The sequence below is a fragment of the Oncorhynchus mykiss genome, chromosome 1 (assembly GCF_057628025.1).
Source record: "Oncorhynchus mykiss isolate SJ-2025 chromosome 1, ASM5762802v1, whole genome shotgun sequence".
NCBI lineage: Eukaryota > Metazoa > Chordata > Actinopteri > Salmoniformes > Salmonidae > Oncorhynchus > Oncorhynchus mykiss.
In genome coordinates, this window is record NC_143022.1 from 64591293 (window position 1) to 64613842 (window position 22550).

The window sequence follows — 22550 nt, forward strand, 5'->3', positions numbered from 1 at the left end:
GTCTATTGTAAAGTCAAACTATTTCATAGGTAAACTGCAGGGTAATGTAAGAGTTTTTTTAAAGATCCAATACGTAATATGGTAATTATGTTTTAGTCCAGAGTGGCCAGACAAGTTATCTAGATCTTCAATGAGACATTGCAGGAATCTAGCTTGCGGACTTAATATAAAATTTGAGTCATCAGCATACAAGGACACCTTTGTTTTTAAGCCTTTGATTTCAAATCCTCTCATGTTGTTATTTGATCTGATTTTAATAGCTACAGTAGCACTTCGATGGCCATAACAAATAAATATACTGACAGCAGACACCCTTGTTTGACTCCTCTTGTACCAACTCGACCATGAAGGCCTGATTCACGCAGTCTTCTCTGAACAGTTGATGTTGAGATGTGTCTGTTGCTTGAACTTTGTGAAGCATTTATTTGCGCTGCAATCTGAGGTGCAATTAACTCTAATGAACTTATCCTCTGCAGGAGAAGTAACTCTAATTCCAGTTGCGGTCCTCATGAGAGCCAGTTTCATCATAACGCTTGCAGGTTTTTGTGACTGCAATTGAAGAAAATTTCAAAGTTCTTGACATTTTCTGGATTGACTGACCTTCATGTCTTAAAGTAATAATAGACTGTTGTTTCTCTTTGCTTATTTGAGCTGTTCTTACCATAACATGAACTTTGTCTTTTACCAAATTGGGCTATCTTCTGCTATCTTCTACCTTGTCACAACACAACTGATTGGCTCAAACGCATTAAGAAGGAAAAAAATTCCACAAATTAACTTTTAAGATGGCACACCTGTTAATTGAAATGCATTCCAGGTGACTACCTCATGAAGCTGGTTGAGAGAATGTCAACCGTGTGCAAAGCTGTCATCAAGGAAAAGGGTAGCTACTTGAAGAATCTGTTTTGTTTAACACTTTCTTGGTTACTACATGATTCCGTATGTGTTATTTCATAGTTTTGATGTCTTCACTAATATTCTACAATGTAGAAAATATTAAAAATAAAGAAAAACCCTTGAATGAGTAGGTGTTCTAAAACTTTTGACCGGTAGTGTATATATGGGAGATTCAAAATTATGCAGACACTTACATTGACGGAAGCCACAATCTATCTGCAATATTAAAATGTGTTTGCATGACTAAAGCCTAAGCACATTCATTTCCATGTATCCTATCTGTGCTTGGAGTTCAAAACTGTTATCCTAAGTTAGCTGTGTTAATCGAAGTATTCTTGAAACATGTTCTCAGAATGTTACATAATTACTTTCAAATAACATATAATTTATGTTCACAGAAAGTTAATAAAACCTCCCAGGAAAACTTTTGGGGGACCATTGGGGTGGTAGGTAGTTGAGTGGTTAGAGCTTTGGGCCAGCAATGAAGAGGTTGCTACATCAAATCCCTGAGCTGAAAAGGTAAAAAATCTGTTATTCTGCTCTTAAACAAGGCAGTTACCATTACCAGTTGTCATTGTAAATAAGAATTTGTTCTTAACCTATTTGTCTAGTTAAATAAATATAGAAACACTTTCTCAGAACCTACCTGCAACCTAAGAATGTAATTTCCCAAAACAGCCTGCTTTTTCACTTCCATTCTCAAAAAAACTGTTTTCCAAGAACCAATGGGAAACCAAAAATGTACGTTCTCACAACTTCCAAGGAACCAAATATGCTATCTGGGAAGGGTTTGGGAACCTCACCCTCGTAATTTGAGTCGTAAACTCATGGGTATGCTCAAAATGGCTGTTAGTCCTGACTTGAATGGGCACTTTCGTTCTATGGATTCTATTTCTATGGATAATATTTATTTTCGGGTGGTCAGTGAATAGCTAAAGGCCTTTCGCAAATTTCAAAATACAATCGTGGGAAATACGTTTGGAAAGCAAATGCCTACTGCCCGAAAGAGAAGACTAATTTGTCAGTAGAAGCTACCATTTTTTCCATCAACAACGAACAGCACTGTTTTTCAAAGTAGTCAGGCGCTATCTTGAGACAATCACCTGTACAGTGAGAACCCTAGGCTACGCATATTCATGCTATCCATCTTCATCATTGGGTGAGTCAGTGCCACTGGAAAGTTTAATTAGTAGCCTCCTAATATTGTACAATAGGTGTCTCCCCTCTTTTTATTGGCCCTAGGCCAGATCAAGAGCAAGGACGTTTTCCCAAAAGCATATTAATAAGGCTGCGTTTATTTTAAAACACATAGGATCCAATGAACTTAGCCTAAAATGTTTTTGTTCGTTTATCTGTTTGACAGTGCCATAGTCGCCACTAATTTTGGTCATTTTTGTAGTATTAAAAAATATTCTTATGTCTCCTGTCATGTAGGCCTAAATGATGTAGAATGGCATGAAATGCGTTTATACTGCCGCGTTCAAAATAACTGGACACCAGGAACTTGGAAATCTCAAGACTTCCGACTTCAGTGCGTTCAAGACGACTGGGAAAAATAGTTTTGAACGGTCATCCAACTCGGAATCCCAAGTCGGGAACTAGGGCCTCTTTCTAAAGCTCCCTTTCTAAAGCTACTTTCCGCCTTGAAGATCACTGACATCGTGAATTCACCTCGTTTCTTCCGAGTCCCAGTTGTCTTGAAAGCACCTTATAACACCACATTTTCGCGTCCATGTCACGAAACTGGAATTCATTGAACATTTGCAGTTAGGATGGGTTACTTTGAGGCGGGGCATAACTCGTCGGCAATCTGCGAGACGGGCTTCTTTCTCACTTCTGAAACTCTTCCATTCTCCCCAACATGCCTCAAGCAAGCATGAAAATAAACTGGTTCTGTCGGGGTAGGTGATCAAGCCACGCAGAACGCTATTTTTGAGGAGTCCAGCCAGACTAGGAATGCGATACAGTCTCAGTGGGGAATACCGGTTCAAGAGAAGGACTACATCATAATAGCCTAAACTGAAACCATGGATGATTAAGTCCAGGAAGAATCTCAGTTATGCCATAAGGTTAGTTCTTAAAGTTTTTCAGGAAACATATAGGAAGATAGTGTGGAACATTTCTCTCTTAGGGACAGATCGACATTTACGAGGGGAGCTGGTCCAACTCAAGGTGTCCTAAAAAAAAAGAATGCACCCCCTCCACAACATTACAAATATTATCACATGACCCTCCCCTTGTAGGCTACTGTAAAATAAATTGAACACACCCTCATAGAATTAACTCAAAATAATGTTTACTCCCATGAATAACCCTGTTTTATAAACGTGGATATCGACTTTGCCACTTCAGCATGTTTTTGTGGCACAGTATATGTCTTGCGGGGCTATGGCCAGAAGGTTGAGGGTTCGCTGGCCACCACAGATGGGCTCTCTATGCGCTCCTGTTTCATTACTTAACGATCAGAGCCGGTTGCAGACAATGATCTTCTAGTGGGAATCAGAATTTCAACCTTTTGATGCCATATCTATAATTATATCAAATATATGCAACAAATGTTCCACCTATAGGTTTCTGTACCAATGCACCACACAACAAATAAACAAAACATACTGACTTTGAGCACTTCAGTATCATGGTATTGCAAAATGAAGTCGGGGACTTATTTCCATCATGGTCCCTAGATTTGTTGCAGTATATGCTACAGTAATATAAGGGCTAAATGCGTGTCTAATTTACACATCTCCATCTGGCTTTCGGGTGTCACCTTATTATTTAATTGTAAAGATTTTTTTTTTCAGCTGTAGAGTTATAAAACAGCATGTCACTTGAATATTGTTGCTTTAAATCAGTGCTCACTCTTTCATAGGCTTTTTTTTAATCCATCATCTCCATTCAAATTGCATCCAAAACATATAATACTGTTCAACATAGTGGTAGACATACCAGTGGTAGAAAAAGTAACCAATGATCATACTCGAGTAAAAGTCAAGATACCTTCATAGAAAATGACTCAAGTAAAAGTGAAAGTTACCGAGTAAAATACTACTTGAGTAAAAGACTAAAGGTATTTGGTTTTAACTATACTTAAGTATCAAAAGTAAATGTACTTTGCTGAAATTCACTTAAGTATATAAAGGAAATGTAAAAGTATAAATCATTTCACATTCCTTATATTAAGCAAACCAGACAGCACGGTTTTCTTGTTTAAACATTTACGGATAACCAACACTCAGACATAATTTACACACTAATTTGTGTTTAGTGAGTATGCCAGATCAGAGGCAGTAGAGATGACCAGGGATGTTCTATTGATACGTGTGTGAATTGGACCCTTTCCCTGTCCTGCTAAGCATTCAAAATGTAACAAGTACTTTTGGGTCTCAAAATGTATGGAGTAAAAAGTACATTATTTCATTAGGAATGTAGTGGAGTAAAAATTGTCAAAAATATAAATAGTAAAGTAAAGTACAGAAACCACAAAAAACTACTTAAGTTGTACCTGAAACTATTTTTACTCAAGTACTTTACACCACTGGAGACTAAAGGACCAAAAGTATGTGGACACCTGCTTGTCAAACATCTCATTCCAGAATCATGGCCATTAAAATGGAGTAGGTCCACCCTGTGCTGCTGTAACAGGCTCCACTCTTTTGGGAAGGTTTTCCACTAGAAGTTGGAACATTGCTGCGGGGATTTGCATCCATTCAGCCACAAGCGCATTAGTGAGGTCGGGCACTGATTTTGGGTGATTAAGCCTGGCTCGCAGTCGTCGCTCCAATGCATCCCAAAGGTGTTCGATGAGGTTGAGGTCAGGGCTCTGTGCAGGCCAGTCCAGTTCTTCCACACCAATCTCAACAAACCATTTCTGTATGGACCTCGCTTTGTGCACAGGGGCATTGTCATGCTGGATCAGGAAAGGGCCTTCCCCAAGCTGTTGCCACAAAGTTGGAAGCACAGAATCGTCTAGAATGTGATTGTATGCTGTAGCGTTAAGATTTCTATTCACTGGAACTAAGGGGCCTAGCACTAACCATGAAAAACAGCCCCAGACCATTATTCCTCCTCCACCAAACTTTACAGTTGGCACTATGCATTCGGACAGATAGCGTTCTCCTTTCATCTGCCAAACCCTGATTTGTCCATCAGACTGCCAATTGGTGAAGCGTGATTCATCACTCCAGAAGTCGAACGCGTTTCCACTGCTCCAGAGTCCAATGACGGCGAGCTTTACACCACTCCAGCTGATGTTTGGCATCGCACATGGTGATCTTAGGCTTGTGTGGCAGCTCGGCCATGGACACCCATTTCATGAAGCCCCCAACGAACAGTTATTGTGCTGACGTTGCTTCCAGAGGCAGTTTGGAACTTGGTAGTGAGTGTTGCAACAGAGGACAGATGATATTTACCCGCTACGCGCTTCAGCACTCAGCGGTCCCGTTCTGTGAGCTTGTATGGCGTACCACTTCACGGCTAAGCCGTTGTTGTTCCTGGACATTTCCACTTCACAATAACAGCACTTACAGTTGACTAGGCAAGCTCTAGCAGGGCAGAAATTCTACAAACTGACTTGTTGGGAAGGTGGCATCCTATGACAGTGCCATGTTGAAAGTCACTGAGCTCTTCAGTAAGGCCATTCGACTGTCAATGTTTGTCTATGGAGATTGCATGACTGTGTGCTCTATTTTATACACCTGTCAGCTACAGGTGTAGCTGAAATAGCCAAATCCACTAATTTGAAGGGGTGTCCACATACTTTTGTATAGATACACTATTCAAAAGTTTGGGGTTACTTAGAAATGTCCTTGTTTTCCATGAAAATATACATGTAATGAGTTGCAAAATGAATAGGAAATATAGTCAAGACGTTGACAAGGTTATAAATAATGAATTTTAATTGAAAAAATGTCCTTCGAACTTTGCTTTCGTCAAAGAATCCTCCATTTTCAGCAATTACAGCCTTGCAGACCTTTGGCATTCTTGTTGTCAATTTGTTGAGTTAATCTGAAGAGATTTCACCCCATGCTTCCTGAAGCACCTCCCACAAGTTGGATTGGCTTGATGGGCACAGAGTAGCCTAGTGGTTAGAGTGTTGGACTAGTAACTGGAAGGTTGCAAGTTCAAACCCTGAGCTGACAAGGTACAAATCTGTCATTCTGCCCCTGAACGGGCAGTTAACCCACTGTTCCTAGGCCGTCACTGAAAATAAGAATTTGTTCTTAACTGACTTGCCTTGCCTAAAATAAAATAAAACATATGGTCAAGCTGCTCCCACAACAGCTCAATAGGGTTGACCAATTTAATCGGAATGGCCGATTAATTAGAGCCGATTCCAAGTTTTCATAACAATCGGTAATCGGCATTTTTGGACACAGATCATGGCCGGTTACATTGCACTCCACGAGGAGACTGCGCTGTTATGCGAGTGCAGCAAGGAGCCAAGGTAAGGTGCTAGCTAGCATTAAATGTATATTATAAAAAACAATCAATCTTAACATAATCACTAGTTAACTACACATGGTTGATGATATTACTGGTTTATCTAGCTTGTCCTGCGTTGCATATAATCAATGTGGTGCCTGTTAATTTATCATTGAACAGCCTACTTTGCCAAACGGATGATTTAAGAAGCACATTCGCGAAAAAAGCAGTGACGTTGCACCAATGTGTACCTAACCATAAACATCAATGCCTTTCTTAAAATCACTACACAGAAGTACATATTTTTAAACCTGCATATTTAGTTAAAAGAAATTCATGTTAGCAGGAAATATTAAACTAGGGAAATTATGTCACCTCTCTTGCGTTCATTGCACGCAGAGCCAGGGTATGTATATGCAACATTTTGGGCCACCTGGCTTGTTGCAAACTAATTTGCCAGAATTTTACGTAATTATGACATAACATTGAAGGTTGTACAATGTAACAGCAATATTTAGACTTATGGATGCCACCCGTTAGATAAAACACGGAACGGTTCCGTATTTCACTGAAAGAATAAACATTTTGTTTTCGAAATGATAGTTTCCGGATTTGACCATATTAATGACCTACGGCTCGTAATTCTGTGTGTTATGTTATAATTAAGTCTATGATTTGATAGAGCAATCTGACTGAGCGGTGGTAGGCAGTAGCAGGCTCGTAAGCATTCATTCAAACAGCACTTTCCTGCGTCTGCCAGCGGCTCTTCGCAATGTTCAAGCATTGCGCTGTTTATGACTTCAAGCCTATCAAGCCTATCAATTCCCGAGATTAGGCTGGCAATACTAAAGTACCTATTAGAACATCCAATAGTCAAAGGTATATGAAATACAAACGGTATAGAGAGAAATAGTCCTATAATAAATACAACCTAAAACTTCTTACCTGGGAATATTGAAGACTCATGTTAAAAGGAACCACCAGCTTTCATATGTTCTCATGTTCTGAGCAAGGAACTTAAACATTAGCTTTTTTACATGGCACATATTGCACTTTTACTTTCTTCTCCAACATTTTGTTTTTGCATTATTTAAAACAAATTGAACATGTTTTATTATTTAGTTGAGACTAAATATATTTTATTGATGTATTATATTAAGTTAAAATAAAAGTGTTCCTTGTTCATTCAGTATTGTTGTAATTGTCATTATTACAAATATATATATAAAAATTGTCAGATTAATCGGTAATGGCTTTTTTTGGTCCTCCAATAATCTCTATCGACGTTGAAAAATCATAATCGGTCGACCTCTAGTTGAGATCCGGTGACTGTGCAGGACACTCCATTATAGACAGAATACCAGCTGACTGCTTCTTCCCTAAATAGTTCTTGCATAGTTTGGAGCTGTGCTTTTGGTCATTGTCCTGTTGTAGGAGGAAATTGGCTCCAATTAAGCACCGTCCACAGGGTATGGGATTGCGTTGCAAAATAGAGTGATAGCCTTCCTTCTTCAAGATCCCCTTTACCCTGTAAAATATCCCACTTTACCACCACCAAAGCACCCCCAGACCATCACATTACCTCCACCATGCTTGACAGATGGCGTCAAGCACCCCCTCCAGCATCTTTTCATTTTTTCTGTGTCTCACGAATGTTCTTCTTGTGATCCGAACACCTCAAACTTAGATTTGTCTGTCCATAACACCTTTTTCCAGTCTTCCTCTGTCCAGTGTCCGTGTTTTGCCGAGATATGGCTTTTTCTTTGCAACTCTGTCTAGAAGGCCAGCATCCCGGAGTCGCCTCTTCACTGTTGACGTTGAGACTGGTGTTTTGTTGGTACTATTTAATGAAGCTGCCAGACTTGTGAGGTGTCTGTTTCTCAAACTAGGTACTCTAATGTACTTGTTCTCTTGCTAAGTTGTGCACTGGGGCCTCCCACTCCTCTTTCTATTCTGGTTAGGGCCAGTTTGCGCTGTTCTGTGAAGGGGGTAGTACACAGCGCTGTACGAGATCTTCAGTTTCTTATATTTAGCTAATGAATGATAGCCTCGGTCTCTTGCGCAATACGCACCATGCGCTCTGCTAGGTTCTCTCCTTTATTAAAAAAACGCTCCTTAGCTTTTCTAGTCCCAGGAAAATCTAGACTAGAATAGTTTGCTAGAATAATACGTTTTTAGCATTTCTTATACTAATAGACTATTAAAAGAGGGGCACAAGCTCTTGTTTGCTGCATGTGAAATAAAGCAGACAATAGCACTCATGGCCACGGGCCGGGGAGTTTGAAAGAAGAAAGAACACGGGATGGCGATAGGCTACAGCAGTTATTTGTTCAGACCCGTAACAGTCAATGTTCGTGACGAGAAAAGAAAGCCATATGCATCCTATTCTAGTCCTATTTTATTCAAGCATGTCATTACAATGATGAAGATCAGGACGACTAAACATTTCATTTAGGCAAACTGGAATAAAGCAACAATGGAGCAAGAGGGGGTAGGCTAATATGCACAACATTAGAGGAAATATTATGGAATGTTATTGTAACTTTGTAGGCATGCTACAACACTGACATGCATTTCTTTATGTCAGACGGCTACTAGGTCTGCTATACAGATATAGACTTACGGAAAGAGGTTAATTCGTTCATTTTTTATCCGAATATTTTTGTATAAAGATAAACATCATAATGTTATATTATAGGAGTAACTCTGGTAGGCCTGAAACATTCTTCCTCATAGGCGTTCAGTAGCTAAAGCTTAATAATAGCCCCTGTTAGTTTTTCCACTCTGTTTGGCAGAACCTAACTGACAACTTGTCAAAGCCCAAACCAAGTTTATTCACCCACTGGGTCAAACAGCTGAAAAGACAAAGACATGTTTACATAGGCACATATATTTCTACCCTCCTTTAGGTGGAGTCTACTCCTTGCTCCTCTAGACAGCCAATACATTTCTGTTGCTAGGCAGGAACTTAAATGTTGTCTTTTCCTTATCACTTCATCTGACCTGACCTCTGCCCAAATTCCTCACTCCTCCCTAATGCACGGCTATCCAACCTTCTCAGTGACTGAAACCAGACTGTTACTCTTTGCCTCTCTCCATAGATTACATGAGATTTGACAATAACATGTTCTGGCAGAATGTACACTTTCTACACTCCCCTTTCTCAATCAGTAGATTTCCATACACCCAGTTATAATATGGTAAAATGAATAAGGATATTTGAAGTTAGAATCCAATACCACACCACACCAAACCTTCACAAAAGTTTCTAAACTTTACTAGGGTAATATCAATAGTAAGTCAAGCCAGGGCTCCCAAGTGGCACAGTGGTCTAAGGCACTGCATCTCAGTGCTAGAGGCGTCACTACAGACCCTGGTTTGATTCCAGGCTGTATCACAACCAGCCATGATTGGGAGTCCCATAGGGTGGCGCACAATTGGCCCAGGGTCATCCGGGCCAATTCATTGTTTATAGGGAATATATGAGCAGGCTATTATATTGCGGCAAACACTTGGAACTTAATTTGGCCAAAGAAAATTTCTCAACAGAAAGAAATATAACGATTTCGAACTGGTTTAAATGTTCACAAAAACAAATGACAGAAATAGGCTAATGTTATTTATTTTACAACATACCTACTTATAACCTATCTTAAACAAAATACAGAGCATACAATTAAACATATCAAATTAAATCATATCAATTTAACAGAATAAAAAAAAAACAGGTTTTGCATATTCAAAATTCTGGTTTCGATGAGTAAATAGGCGTACAATAATAACAATGATATACAATAATAATAATGATGAAACACATTTTTATAAATACATTTAAGTTCCAAAATTATATTCTACCTAAATAAGGAGATGCACAGTAGCCTGCATTTAGCCTTGGCAAAACATTCTTCTCATCTTCCACTACAATATTAAAACTAATATTAAATTCCCCTTGTAAGCTATTAACTATAGGCATACTCTTTTTCTTATTTATTTATTTTTAAACCATATTTCTCCCCAATTTTGTGGTATCCCATTGTCTTATCGCTATGGACTCACGAGAGGTGAAGGTTGAGAGCCGTGCGTCCTCCGATACACAACCCAACCAAGCCGCACTGTTTCTTGACACAATGCCCACTTAACCCGGAAGCCAGCCGCACTCAATTTTGAGTCTCATAGCAAAGGGTCTGAATACTTATGTAAATAAAGTATTATTATTGTATTTTTTTATACATTTGCAAAATTGACTAAAAAACTGTTTTCGCTTTGTTATTATGTGGTATTGTGTGTAGATTGAGGGAAACATTTATTTATTCTATTTTAGAATAAGGCTGTATCGTAGCAAAATGTGGAAAAGGGGAAGGGGTCTGAATACTTTCCGAATGCACCCATTCCCCTTATCCAGTTTATTTTTGTGTTAGGTTACATGGGAACACGCATAATGAAATATTAATGTGTAAATTGTGATGTTGTATTTTGTATAAATATGCAGAATTGATCATAGCCTACCAATCTGCTACTCTATAACTTTATTTCCATCTCTCCTCACTACCAAGTTCTCACATTGTGTGTACCCTCTCTTTGGGCTCTCTCAGGAATCAGTATGGCACACCGCTCTCAGTGTTCCTCAGCCGGGGATAATCGCCTGGACCCCAACTATGTGCCTCCCCACTACCGCGAGGAGTACCGTCTGGCCATTGACGCACTTGTGGAGGATGACCTGGAGGGCTATTATGAATTCCTCCAGAGTGCGGATGTGGTGGACTTCCTTTCCAGACAGGAAATTGAGCACATTAAGTGCACAGTGAAAGTTCCCTACCAGAACACTCAGCCTGAGCTCCCATATGTGGAGTCTGGGGGAGACGGCTCTTCAGACACATACTGGCCCGTCCACTCTGACTTGGATGCACCCGGACTTGACCTTGGCTGGCCCGAACAGCATCGCTTCATAGGCCCCACTGATGTCACCACACTGGTTAACCCCTCTGAGCCAGATATGCCAAGTATCAAGGTGCAGGCTCGTCGACTTATCAAGAATGCTCAACAAGTATGTCCGTTTTTCTTTTTTGTCTGGTTATTAGCAGAGTATACATGATCCCAATTTTAGATTCTGCTGATTTATTGGCACATTGGACCATCTCGCAGAATTCTGCCATCTTTATGCACGTTCGCCATTGACTGAGAACAACAAACAAATTCACTACATATGTAGGGTCTTAATTTGATCACTCTGCAAACGTGTAGTGTATTCAAAGTTTAAAAAGGCTTCTGTAGTTTTGTAATTGTGCTATCCTTTAGAATTATAGTGTAGTATACAATCCACTGCTGAAATACCTGAGGCCTCATTTATCAATATTGTGTAGAAACTATTCTAAAACACTACTTACGAACGGAATTTAAAATGTTCTTACGCATAGAAAAGGTGTGATTTATCAAACAATCCTACAAACGTCATACATACACCGGTAGGAGATAACTGTTAATAAATACCAATTGTTCTCAGCCTCAGTGCTTGTGCATTTCGAAGCATATACAGGTATGGTCAAAATCATCCATTTAAAGCCTGGAATATACAACGCTGTACCATGAAATAGCCTACAACGGGCACAACCAAAATAATCCATTTTTTAAAGGTATTGTTTAGACTGAAATAGAGGTGCTAGTTTCAGAGATTGAGCTAGTTTCAGAGATTGAGTACAACCAAAAGGTTCAATTTGGCTCGCTCAGTTGTGGCTTGACCGGTAAAAATAAAAACATAGCTACAAAGAGAGGACCATTAGGACAAATGAGTAGGCAACACTCACCAATAAGCCATCCATCCTCACCAATAAGCCATTCATCCTCACCAATAAGCCATCCATCCTCAACAGCTCCCGCCTATAGGCGTATAGGCCAACATTGCTGTTCTGCAGAATGAACTAATTGTGCATTCCACCTAGCCACCTTGCCACCACATTCGGCATCATACAACCTATCACCTGCACATTACGAGTGGAAGCCATTTCTGTTCACATACAGTGCCTTCAGAAAGTATTCACACCCCTTGAATTTTTTTAACATTTTATTATGTTACAGCCTGAATTTAAAATGGATTACATTGAGATCTTGTGTCACTGGCCTTCACACAATACCCCATAATGTCAAAGTGGAATTATGTTTTCAGCAATGTTTACAAATGAGTTAAAAATGAAAAGCTCCAGGCTCTGTCGTAACCGGCCGCGACCGGGAGGTCCGTGGGGCGACGCACAATTGGCCTAGCGTCGCCCGGGTTAGGGAGGGCTTGGTCGGTAGGGGTGTCCTTGTCTCATCACGCACCAGCGACTCCTGTGGCGGGCTGGGCACAGTGTGCGCTAACCAAGGTGGCCAGGTGCACAGTGTTTCCTCCGGCGCATTGGTGCGGCTGGCTTCCGGGTTGGATGCGTGCTGTGTTAAGAAGCAGTGCGGCTTGGTTGGGTTGTGTATCGGAGGACGCATGACTTTCAACCTTCGTCTCTCCCGAGCCCGTACGGGAGTTGTAGCGATGAGACAAGATAGTAGCTACTACAACAATTGGATACCACGAAATTGGGGAGAAAAAGGGGTAAAATTTTAAAGAATAATAATAATACATTTTAAAAAATGAAAAGCTGAAATGTCTTGAGTCAGTAAGTATTCAACCCCTTTGTTATGGCAAGCCTAAATAAGTTCAGGTGTAAAAATGTGCTTAACAAGTCACATAATCACTCGGTGTGCCATGATAGTGTTTAACATGACTGTTGAATGACTAACTCATCTCTGTACCCCTCATTTTTTTTGTATCTGTAACGTCCCTATGTTGAGCAGTGAATTTCAAACACATATTCAACCACAAAGACCAGGGAGGTTTTCCAATGTCTCGCAAAGAAGGGCATCTATTGGTAAATGGGTAAAAATGAAAAAATAATACATTGAATATCCATTTGAGCATGGTACAGTTAGTAATTACACGTTGGATGGTGTGTAAATACATCCAGTCACTACAAAGATACATCCTTGCTGGAGAGGAAGGAAGCTACTCAGGGATTTCACCATCGGGCAGTTACAGAGTTTAATGGCTGTGGTACGAGAAAACTGAGGATGGATCAACAACATTCTAGTTACTCCACAATACTAACTTTAAATGACAGAGTGAAAAGAAGGAAGCCTGTACAGAATACAAATATTCCAAAACATGCAGCCTGTTTGCAATAAAGCACTCAAGTGAAACTGCAACAACAACAAAAAATAGCAAAGAAATTAACTATGTCCTGAATACAAAGTGTTATACACTGCTCAAAAAAATAAAGGGAACACTTAAACAACACAATGTAACTCCAAGGCAATCACACTTCTGTGAAATCAAACTGTCCACTTAGGAAGCAACACTGATTGACAATACATTTCACATGCTGTTGTGCAAATGGAATAGACAATAGGTGGAAATTATAGGCAATTAGCAAGACACCCCCAATAAAGGAGTGGTTCTGCAGGTGGGGACCACAGACCACTTCTCAGTTCCTATGCTTCCTGGCTGATGTTTTGGTCACTTTTGAATGCAGGCGGTGCTTTCACTCTAGTGGTAGCATGAGACGGAGTCTACAACCCACACAAGTGGCTCAGGTAGAGCAGCTCATCCAGGATGGCACATTCATGCGAGCTGTGGCAAGAAGGTTTGCTGTGTCTGTCAGCATGTCCAGAGCATGGAGGCGCTACCAGGAGACAGGCCAGTACATCAGGAGACGTGGAGGAGGTCGTAGGAGGGCAACAACCCAGCAGCAGGACTGCTACCTTCGCCTTTGTGCAAGGCGGAGCAGGAGGAGCACTGCCAGAGCCCTGCAAAATTACCTCCAGCAGGCCACAAATGTGCATGTGTCTGCTCAAACGGTCAGAAACAGACTCCATGAGGGTGGTATGAGGGCCCGACATCTAAAGGTGGGGGTTGTGCTTACAGCCCAACACCGTGCAGGACGTTTGTCTTTTTCCAGAGAACACCAAGATTGGCAAATTCGCCACTGGCGCCCTGTGCTCTTCACAGATGAAAGCAGGTTCACACTGAGCACAGTCTGGAGACGCCGTGGAGAACGTTCTGCTGCCTGCAACATGCTCCAGCATGACCGGTTTGGCGGTGGGTCAGTCATAGTGTGGGGTGGCATTTCTTTGGGGGGCCGCACAGCCCTCCATGTGCTCGCCAGAGGTAGCCTGACTGCCATTAGGTACCGAGATGAGGTCCTCAGACCCCTTGTGAGACCATATGCTGGTGCGGTTGGCCCTGGGTTCCTCCTAATGCAAGACAATGCTAGACCTCATGTGGCTGGAGTGTGTCAGCAGTTCCTGCAAGAGGAAGGCATTGATGCTATGGACTGGCCCGCCCGTTCCCCAGACCTGAATCCAATTGAGCACATCTGGGACATCATGTCTCGCTCCATCCACCACAGACTGTCCAGGAGTTGGCGGATGCTTTAGTCCAGGTCTGGGAGGAGATCCCTCAGGAGACCATCCGGCACCTCATCAGGAGCATGCCCAGGCGTTGTAGGGCTGTCATACAGGCACGTGGAGGCCACACACACTACTGAGCCTCATTTTGACTTGTTTTAAGGACATTACATCAAAGTTGGATCAGCCTGTGGTGTGGTTTCCACTTTAATTTTGAGTGTGACTCCAAATCCAGACCTCCATGGGTTGATAAATTTGATTTCCATTGATATTTTTTGTGTGATTTTGTTGTCAGCACATTCAACTATGTAAAGAAAAAATTATTATTAGTATTTAATAAGAATATTTCTTTCATTCAAATCTAGGATGTGTTATTTTAGTGTTCCCTTTATTTTTTTGAGCAGTGTATTTTGGGGAAATCCAACATAACACCTCACTGAGTACCACACTTTCAGGCATGGTGGTTGCTGCATCATATTATGGGTATTGTCATGTTCTGACTGTCACGTTCTGACCTTTATTTCCTTTGTTTTTGTATTTAGTTAGTATGGTCAGGGCGTGAGTTGGGTGGGCAGTCTATGTTTGATTTTCCATGATTTGGGGATTTCTATGTTTCGGCCTAGTATGGTTCTCAATCAGAGGCAGGTGTCATTAGTTGTCTCTGATTGAGAATCATACTTAGGTAGCCTGGGTTGCACTGTTTGTTTGTGGGTGATTGTCTATGTTAGTTGCTTGTGTCAGCACAGTCCTTAGGATAGCTTCACGGTCTTTATTTGTTTATTGTTTTTTGTATCCAGTGTTCAGTTCTTTCTTTAATTAAACATTCAACATGAACACATACCACGCTGCATTTTGGTCCTCTGATCCTTCTCGCCTCTCCTCTTCAGATGAAGAGGAGGAAGACCGTGACACTGACCTTTATTTCTTTTGTTTTGTCTTTATTTAGTATGGTCAGGGCGTGAGTTGGGGTGGGCAGTCTATGTGTGTTTTTCTATGTTGGGGTTTTGAGTTCAGCCTAGAATGGTTCTCAATCAGAGGCAGGTGTCTTAGTTGTCTCTGATTGAGAATCATACTTAGGTAGCATGGGTTTCACTTTTGAGTTGTGGGTGTTTGCTTCCGTGTCAGTGTGTCGCCACACGGTACTGTTTCGGTTTCGTTCATGTTCACGTTTATTGTTTTGTTTTTCATAGAGTTCAGTTTATATCTTATAATAAATAAATGGTATGGACACTTACCACGCTGCGCATTGGTCCTCCGATCCTTCTCGCTTCTCCTCCTCAGAAGAGGAGGAGGAATGCCATTACAGGGATGCTGTTCATTGGCAAAGCCTATCAAGTTTTTTGGGGGGATAAAAAGAAACGGAATAGAGCTAAGCACAGGGAAAATCCTACAGGAAAACCTGGTTCAGTTTGCTTTCCAACAGAAACTACTGGGAGATAAATTCACCTTTCAGCAGGAAAATAATCTCAAACATAAGGCCAAATATACACAGGAGTTGCTTACCAACACATAGACATAGAATGTTCCTGAGAGGCCTAGGTACAGTTTTGACTTAAATCGGTCTGAAAATCTATGGCAAGACTGGAAAATGGCTGTCTAGCATTGAAGAAGCTTGAAGAATTGTTAAAAGAATAATGTGCAAATATTGAACAATCCAAGTGTGCAAAGCTCTTAGATTTACCCAGAAAGATTCACATCTGCAATCGCTGCCAAAGGTATTCTAATACTGACTCAGGGGTGTGAATACTTATGTACAGTAAATGAGATATATCTGTATTTTATTTTAAATACATTTGCAAACATTTCCTTGTTTGTTTTGTGTTTTTTCTCAATTTAATCCATTTTGAATTCAGGCTGTAACACAACAAAATGTGGAATAAATCAAGGGGTATGAATACTTTCTGAAAGCACTGTAGATTAACTCGTTTTGGGATGGTGCTTTTATGGCGATGTGGGTTCCGTCTATTGCGCCGTTCATATTTGGGAACCCATTGATGGCATCATGACAAAGAAACCCCTCGTCTTCAACCCGTTGTGCAATAAATTGTACAGTCGTGGCCAAAAGTTGAGAATGACACAAATATTAATTTACACAAAGGTTGCTGCTTCAGTGTCTTTAGATATTTTTGTCAGATGTTACTATGGAATACTGAAGTATAATTACAAGCATTTCATAAGTGTCAAAGGCTTTTATTGACAATTACATGAAGTTGATGCAGAGAGTCAATATTTGCAGTGTTCACCCTTCTTTTTCAAGACCTCTGCAATCCGCCCTGGCATGCTGTCAATTAACTTCTGGGCCACATCCTGACTGATGGCAGCCCATTCTTGCATAATCAATGCTTAGAGTTTGTCATAATTTGTGGGTGTTTGTTTGTCCTCCCGCCTCTTGAGGATTGACCACAAGTTCTCAATGGGATTAAGGTCTGGGGAGTTTTCTGGCCATGGACCCAAAATATCGATGTTTTGTTCCCCGAGCTACTTAGTTATCACTTTTGCCTTATGGCAAGGTGCTCCATCATGCTGGAAAAGGCATTGTTCGTCACCAAACTGTTCCTAGATGGTTGGGAGAAGTTGCTCTCAGAGGATGTGTTGGTACCATTCTTTATTCATGGCTGTGTTCTTAGGCAAAATTGTGAGTGAGCCCACTCCCTTGGCTGAGAAGCAACCCCACACATGCATGGTCTCAGGATGCTTTACTGTTGGTATGATACAGGACTGATGTTAGCGCTCACATTGCCTTCTCCGGACAAGCTTTTTTCCGGATGCCCCAAACAATCGGAATGGGGATTCATCAGAGAAAATGACTATACCCCAGTCCTCAGCAGTCCAATCCCTGTACCTTTTGCAGAATATCAGTCTGTCCCTGAGGTTTTTCCTGGAGAGAAGTGGCTTCTTTGCTGCCCTTCTTGACACCAGGCCATCTTCCAAAAGTATTCGCGTGCAGATGCACTAACACCTGCCTGCTGCCATTCCTGAGCAAGCTCTGTACTGGTGGTGCCCCGATCCCACAGCTGAATCAACTTTAGGAGACGGTCCTGGTGCTTGCTGGACTTTCTTGGGCGCCCTGAAGCCTTTTTCACAACATTTGAACCGCTCTCCTTGAAGTTCTTGGTGATCCGATAAATGGTTGATTTAGGTGCAATCTTACTGGCAGCAATATCCTTGCCTGTGAAGCCCTTTTTGTGCAAAGCAATAATGACGGCACGTGTTTCCTTGCAGGTAACCATGGTTGACAGAGGAAGAACAATGATTCCAAGCACCACCCTCCTTTTAAAGCTTCCAGTCTGTTATTTGAACTCAATCAGCATGACAGAGTGATCTCCAGCCTTGTCCTCGTCAACACCTGTGTTAACGAGGGAATCACTGACATGATGTCAGCTGGTCCTTTTGTGGCGGGGCTGAAATGCAGTGGAAATGTTTTTTGGGGATTCAGTTCAATTAATTGCAATTCATCTGATCACTCTTCATAACATTCTGGAGTATATGCAAATTGCCATCATACAAACTGAGGCAGCAGACTTTGAAAATTAATATTTGTGTCATTCTCAAAACTTTTGGCCACGACTGTATATGTTCCTGTTCGTTTTGCTAATGATGTGCCTCTAATTTGTACTTTATATGTATCATGAATTCACAATGGAAATACATGATTTAATTATTACTCTTACAATTTCACACATTTTCAACATGTATTTTCCCCATCCTATGCTTGACAAGCAGTTCCCTTATTCTACCACTTGGCACTGTGTGTACAGCATGGTCATGGCTGTGCGTAAATTTAGGCACACTCTCAAGCAAACATTCATATTGCTAAATCTCACACTTTGCGTGGACATCATCCCATGCATGGTTTTTACGTACAGATTTGTGCCTACGCATGATTGATAGGTGAGGCCTCTAGATTGTATATAACAATATATTCCACTCATTATCTGAATTTCATTGATACACTAAGCTGATGAATTTCAAGCACAGAGACAGACGATACTATATCAGTTGGTGTGTAACAGAAAGGAAATGCAATACTACAATAGAAAATGTAGAATAATTGCACAGCATGTGATGTGTGTATAATGCCTCACTGTTGCTTTATTTAACATTTGAAACCAATGCAGGTGTAATGTTAGTATATCTGATAGTGCACTCTGTGGTCCTCTCCAGGTGATCGCTGTGGTAATGGACACTTTTACAGATGTGGACATCTTTGCTGATATTCTGGATGCTGCCATGCGAAATGTTGCCGTGTATATCATTCTGGATGAACAGAATGCACACCACTTCACTAGCATGGCTTCCAACTGCCGGGTCAATCTGGAAAACATTCAAGTGAGTCTATGAAGTGATGCACTATCTTGAATGTACTGTATGTGAAGGAGTTTTCCTATTAAGATACATTGATCATTTTAAAAGGGAATTTCACCCTAGGGTAACCTGGGCCTGTTTTCATTATGTTCGAGGCTTTTCTAGGATAGTGAGATGTGTTTCACACATAGTTGCCCAGGAGGAAGAGTGGGTCTTGGCTTTTAGTCGAGCAGCGTGTATAATGCCTCACAAATGCATGCTTAAACATTTGCTTTAACATTTGAAGCTAATGTATATATTTGTGCCCACTCTGTGAACTAAACCATTACAGAGGCCTAGACTAAAAGCGTATTTATGCTTGATCCGAAAATGTGGTCAGAGGCTCCAAATGGAGGGTGGTGACACTTGCGGAGCCTCCAGAGGCATGCCGAGGTCAAATGGAGCTCTTGTACCACATTGCCATGCGCCTCCCAAATTTTGTAACAGTGCGGAGGGCTCTGAGTTACCTCTTCTGCAGAGAATAAGTTACCAGCCTCCGAAATGGCAGCCCAAATAAATGCTTCACCGAGTTCAGGTAACAGACACATCTCAACATCAACTGTTCAGAGGAGACTGCGTGAATCAGGCCTTCATGGTAAAATTGCTGCAAAGAAACCACTACTAAAGGACACTAATAATAATAAGAGACTTGCTTGGGCCAAGGAACACAAGCAATGGAAATTAGACCGGTGGAAATCTGTCCTTTGGTCTGATGAGTCCAAATTTGAGATTTTTGGTTCCAACCGTCGTGAGACGCAGAGTAGGTGAACAGATGATATCCGCATGTGTGGTTCCCAACGTGATGCATGGAGGAGGAGGTATGATTTTGTGGGGGTGCTTTGCTGGCGACACTGTCTGTGATTTATTTAGAATCCAAGGCACACTTAACAAGCATGGATACCACAGCATTCTGTAGTGATACACCATCCCATCTGGTTTGCTCTTAGTGGGACTATCATTTGTTTTTCACAGGACAATGACCCAACACACCTCCAGGCTATGCAAGGGCTATTCAGGAAACGAGGCGTATGTCACAAGTCACGACTTCACAGTAGAGCCATTTGAAATGCCTTCTCGAACATGTGAACATTCATGTGCCTTAATATCAAACTTGTGTGCCATCTGTAAATACGAATACAAATTTTAAATTACGAGCCTAGTTGGTTTAGCCACAGAAAAAAGGAGCAACCTTCCCATTAGCTATTGGTTGAGATAATGAGTGGGCTGGACATGCCAAGAACTTAGTTTGGATTGGTCTGCCATATAGCACACGTTTGTCTATAGGAGCTCGTCTTGTCGAACGCGGCTTTACATTTTTTTTATCGCATAGTAAAACTGCATAAACCTAATGTCAAGTAAATGTGTACTGTTAGCTAGCTAACGTTAGCTGGCTGGGTCGCTAGCTAACGTTATGTGTATGATCTTATTCTTCGTATCTCAGATATATATGCTTGACTAGTTATAGCCATAGAACCTGGCTAGTTAGCTACCTGCAGATGCATGCAGGGTAGTTATGTCATGTAATTATGGTCCATTTTTTACCTAGCTAAGCTAGCTAGCTACATGTCTTAACAAAAGACTCCACTAAAGTTACGCAAGTGTCCATTTTAATAGAATGTCACTGCAACTGTAGGTAGATGTACTAGCTGTTAAATTCGTTCTGGCTATCTACTCCAATTTCAGACCACGGGTAAGAAAGTCTCGCTAGCTACATTTTCAGATATTACGCATTTCTAATTTTGACAAAGTATTTTAATTTCAAGTTAAAGTGTACTGTTAGCTAGCTAGCTAACATTAGCTGGCTGGCTCGCTAACTAACGTTAAGTCATGCGTTGGGATTCATTGTTTACCTAGCTAGCTATCTAGCTAAATTTCTTAACAAAAGACTCATCTTAATGTGCCAGGGCACAGAATAACTGATTCATTTTTGAACGCTCAACACCCATTGAATATGTCCGGTGTCAGTAAATGCCGGTAACAAAGCGTAATTCAATTGTTGCCAGCAGCACAGTTACAGTCACCAAAGCTCATTATGTGTCTGGAAGTAGCTAGCAAGTTAGCTTGGGTGCTTGACTGCTGTTGTTTAATACAGCACGCCCAGATCAACCCTTATAGAGATGGGTCGGGCTAAAGCTTAAGAGGGTGTGAATGGGTCTAGACAAATAAGATAAGTTATAAGTTACAAGTTTATCAACTTTCAAAGCAGAATTACCTTCCCATTGTTCTTCAAATGCAATGTATGATGTACCATTTTGTTATTCGGTGTCTCTTGTTGTGCTGTGCTCACTTGAACAGGAAGGTATTTTGTGGGCAAATTGTATCATCAAAGTCTGGCATTCTCTGGATTTATAGTGCTTTGAATACAACTGGGAACTTGGAAAAAAACAAGGTTGAATCATGACATTAGTGATCTTCAGGTCGGAGCTCTAGGAGGCCAGAGTTCCCGACTTGGAATTCCGAGTTGGATGACCGTTCAAAACAAATTTTCCCAATCTGAGCTTTTTGTTTTTTTAACTCACTGAAGTCTGAGATTTCTGAGTTGTTTTGGACACGGCAGAAGTCATGCTGGATTGATAGCATGGCCAATGTTGAATGTTTATTATTTTAAGCTTGGAAAAGAGACCCTTAAACCCAGACTTGGACCACACATCCACTCCACTGAATAGCAGGCTAGTGATTGCTTTGCAATGCTTGCAGTTAGCCACTGATTCCTTCCATTGTTGAATTTGCGGTTTTCCAAAGTGTTGTGTAATGTTTATGTTCAATGGCCGATGAGCACCAAAACGTTATCTATAATTTATCTTCATTATTTCTCTTCATATGACAAGAATTGAAAAGGATTTGCCAGGAGATTGTCGACTTGATTCATGATGATGACTGCTAGCTTGCTAAATACATTTTTTAAAGTATGATGTTGACATGATCAGTCCAATCAAAGCTACTGTAGATATGTCATTTGACGTCATTTTATCTTTGGTCATTGACCTTGAGCCTTCTTGGATGGGCACTTCTAGAGGCTTGAATTTTCGAGCTCTCCCCATAGATTTTGTGGTGACGTAGTGTCCCCATAAGTGACAGAACACTGAGCCAATCACAGCGCAACTGGTGAACATTACCAACCCCTACGCTCTGTATTTTCCGCTGGCTGCCCCACCACCACATAAAGCACCTACTACTGTTAGCTAGCCAGATAGCCACAAATAATTGTTAGCTAGCTACCCACGAAGAATTGACATCGATTGTACTTTGCATAACATTAGTTTTAGGTAATTTTTGCCTGTTTAACTAGCTAGCAGGCTAGCTAGATTACAAAGATTCACATATACCTACAGTGCCTTGCAAAAGTATTCGGCCCCCTTGAACTTTGCGACCTTTTGCCACATTTCAGGCTTCAAACATAAAGATATAAAACTGTATTTTTTTGTGAAGAATCAACAACAAGTGGGACACAATCATGAAGT

The 22550-nt window shown here is 41.0% G+C and overlaps 1 protein-coding gene across 6 annotated transcripts in view; it reads left to right on the plus strand.

The window, feature by feature from the left end:
- The first annotated feature begins 1682 nt into the window (after nucleotides 1–1682).
- LOC110526206 (scaffolding CK1 anchoring protein H-B) overlaps nucleotides 1683–22550 on the plus strand; it is a 50821-nt gene continuing 29953 nt past the window's right edge. For 2 of the 6 annotated variants that reach the window (XM_021606975.3, XM_090236502.1), the window contains exons 1-3: nucleotides 1683–2056; nucleotides 10911–11362; nucleotides 18910–19074. In XM_021606975.3, coding sequence (XP_021462650.3) covers nucleotides 10919–11362; nucleotides 18910–19074 — 609 coding nt within the window. In that variant the 5' untranslated portion in view covers nucleotides 1683–2056; nucleotides 10911–10918. Of the gene's footprint in view, nucleotides 2967–10910; nucleotides 11363–18909; nucleotides 19075–22550 lie in introns of all 6 variants that reach the window. The other 4 variants (XM_021606984.3, XM_090236513.1, XM_090236493.1 and 1 more) reach the window with 4 other exon arrangements.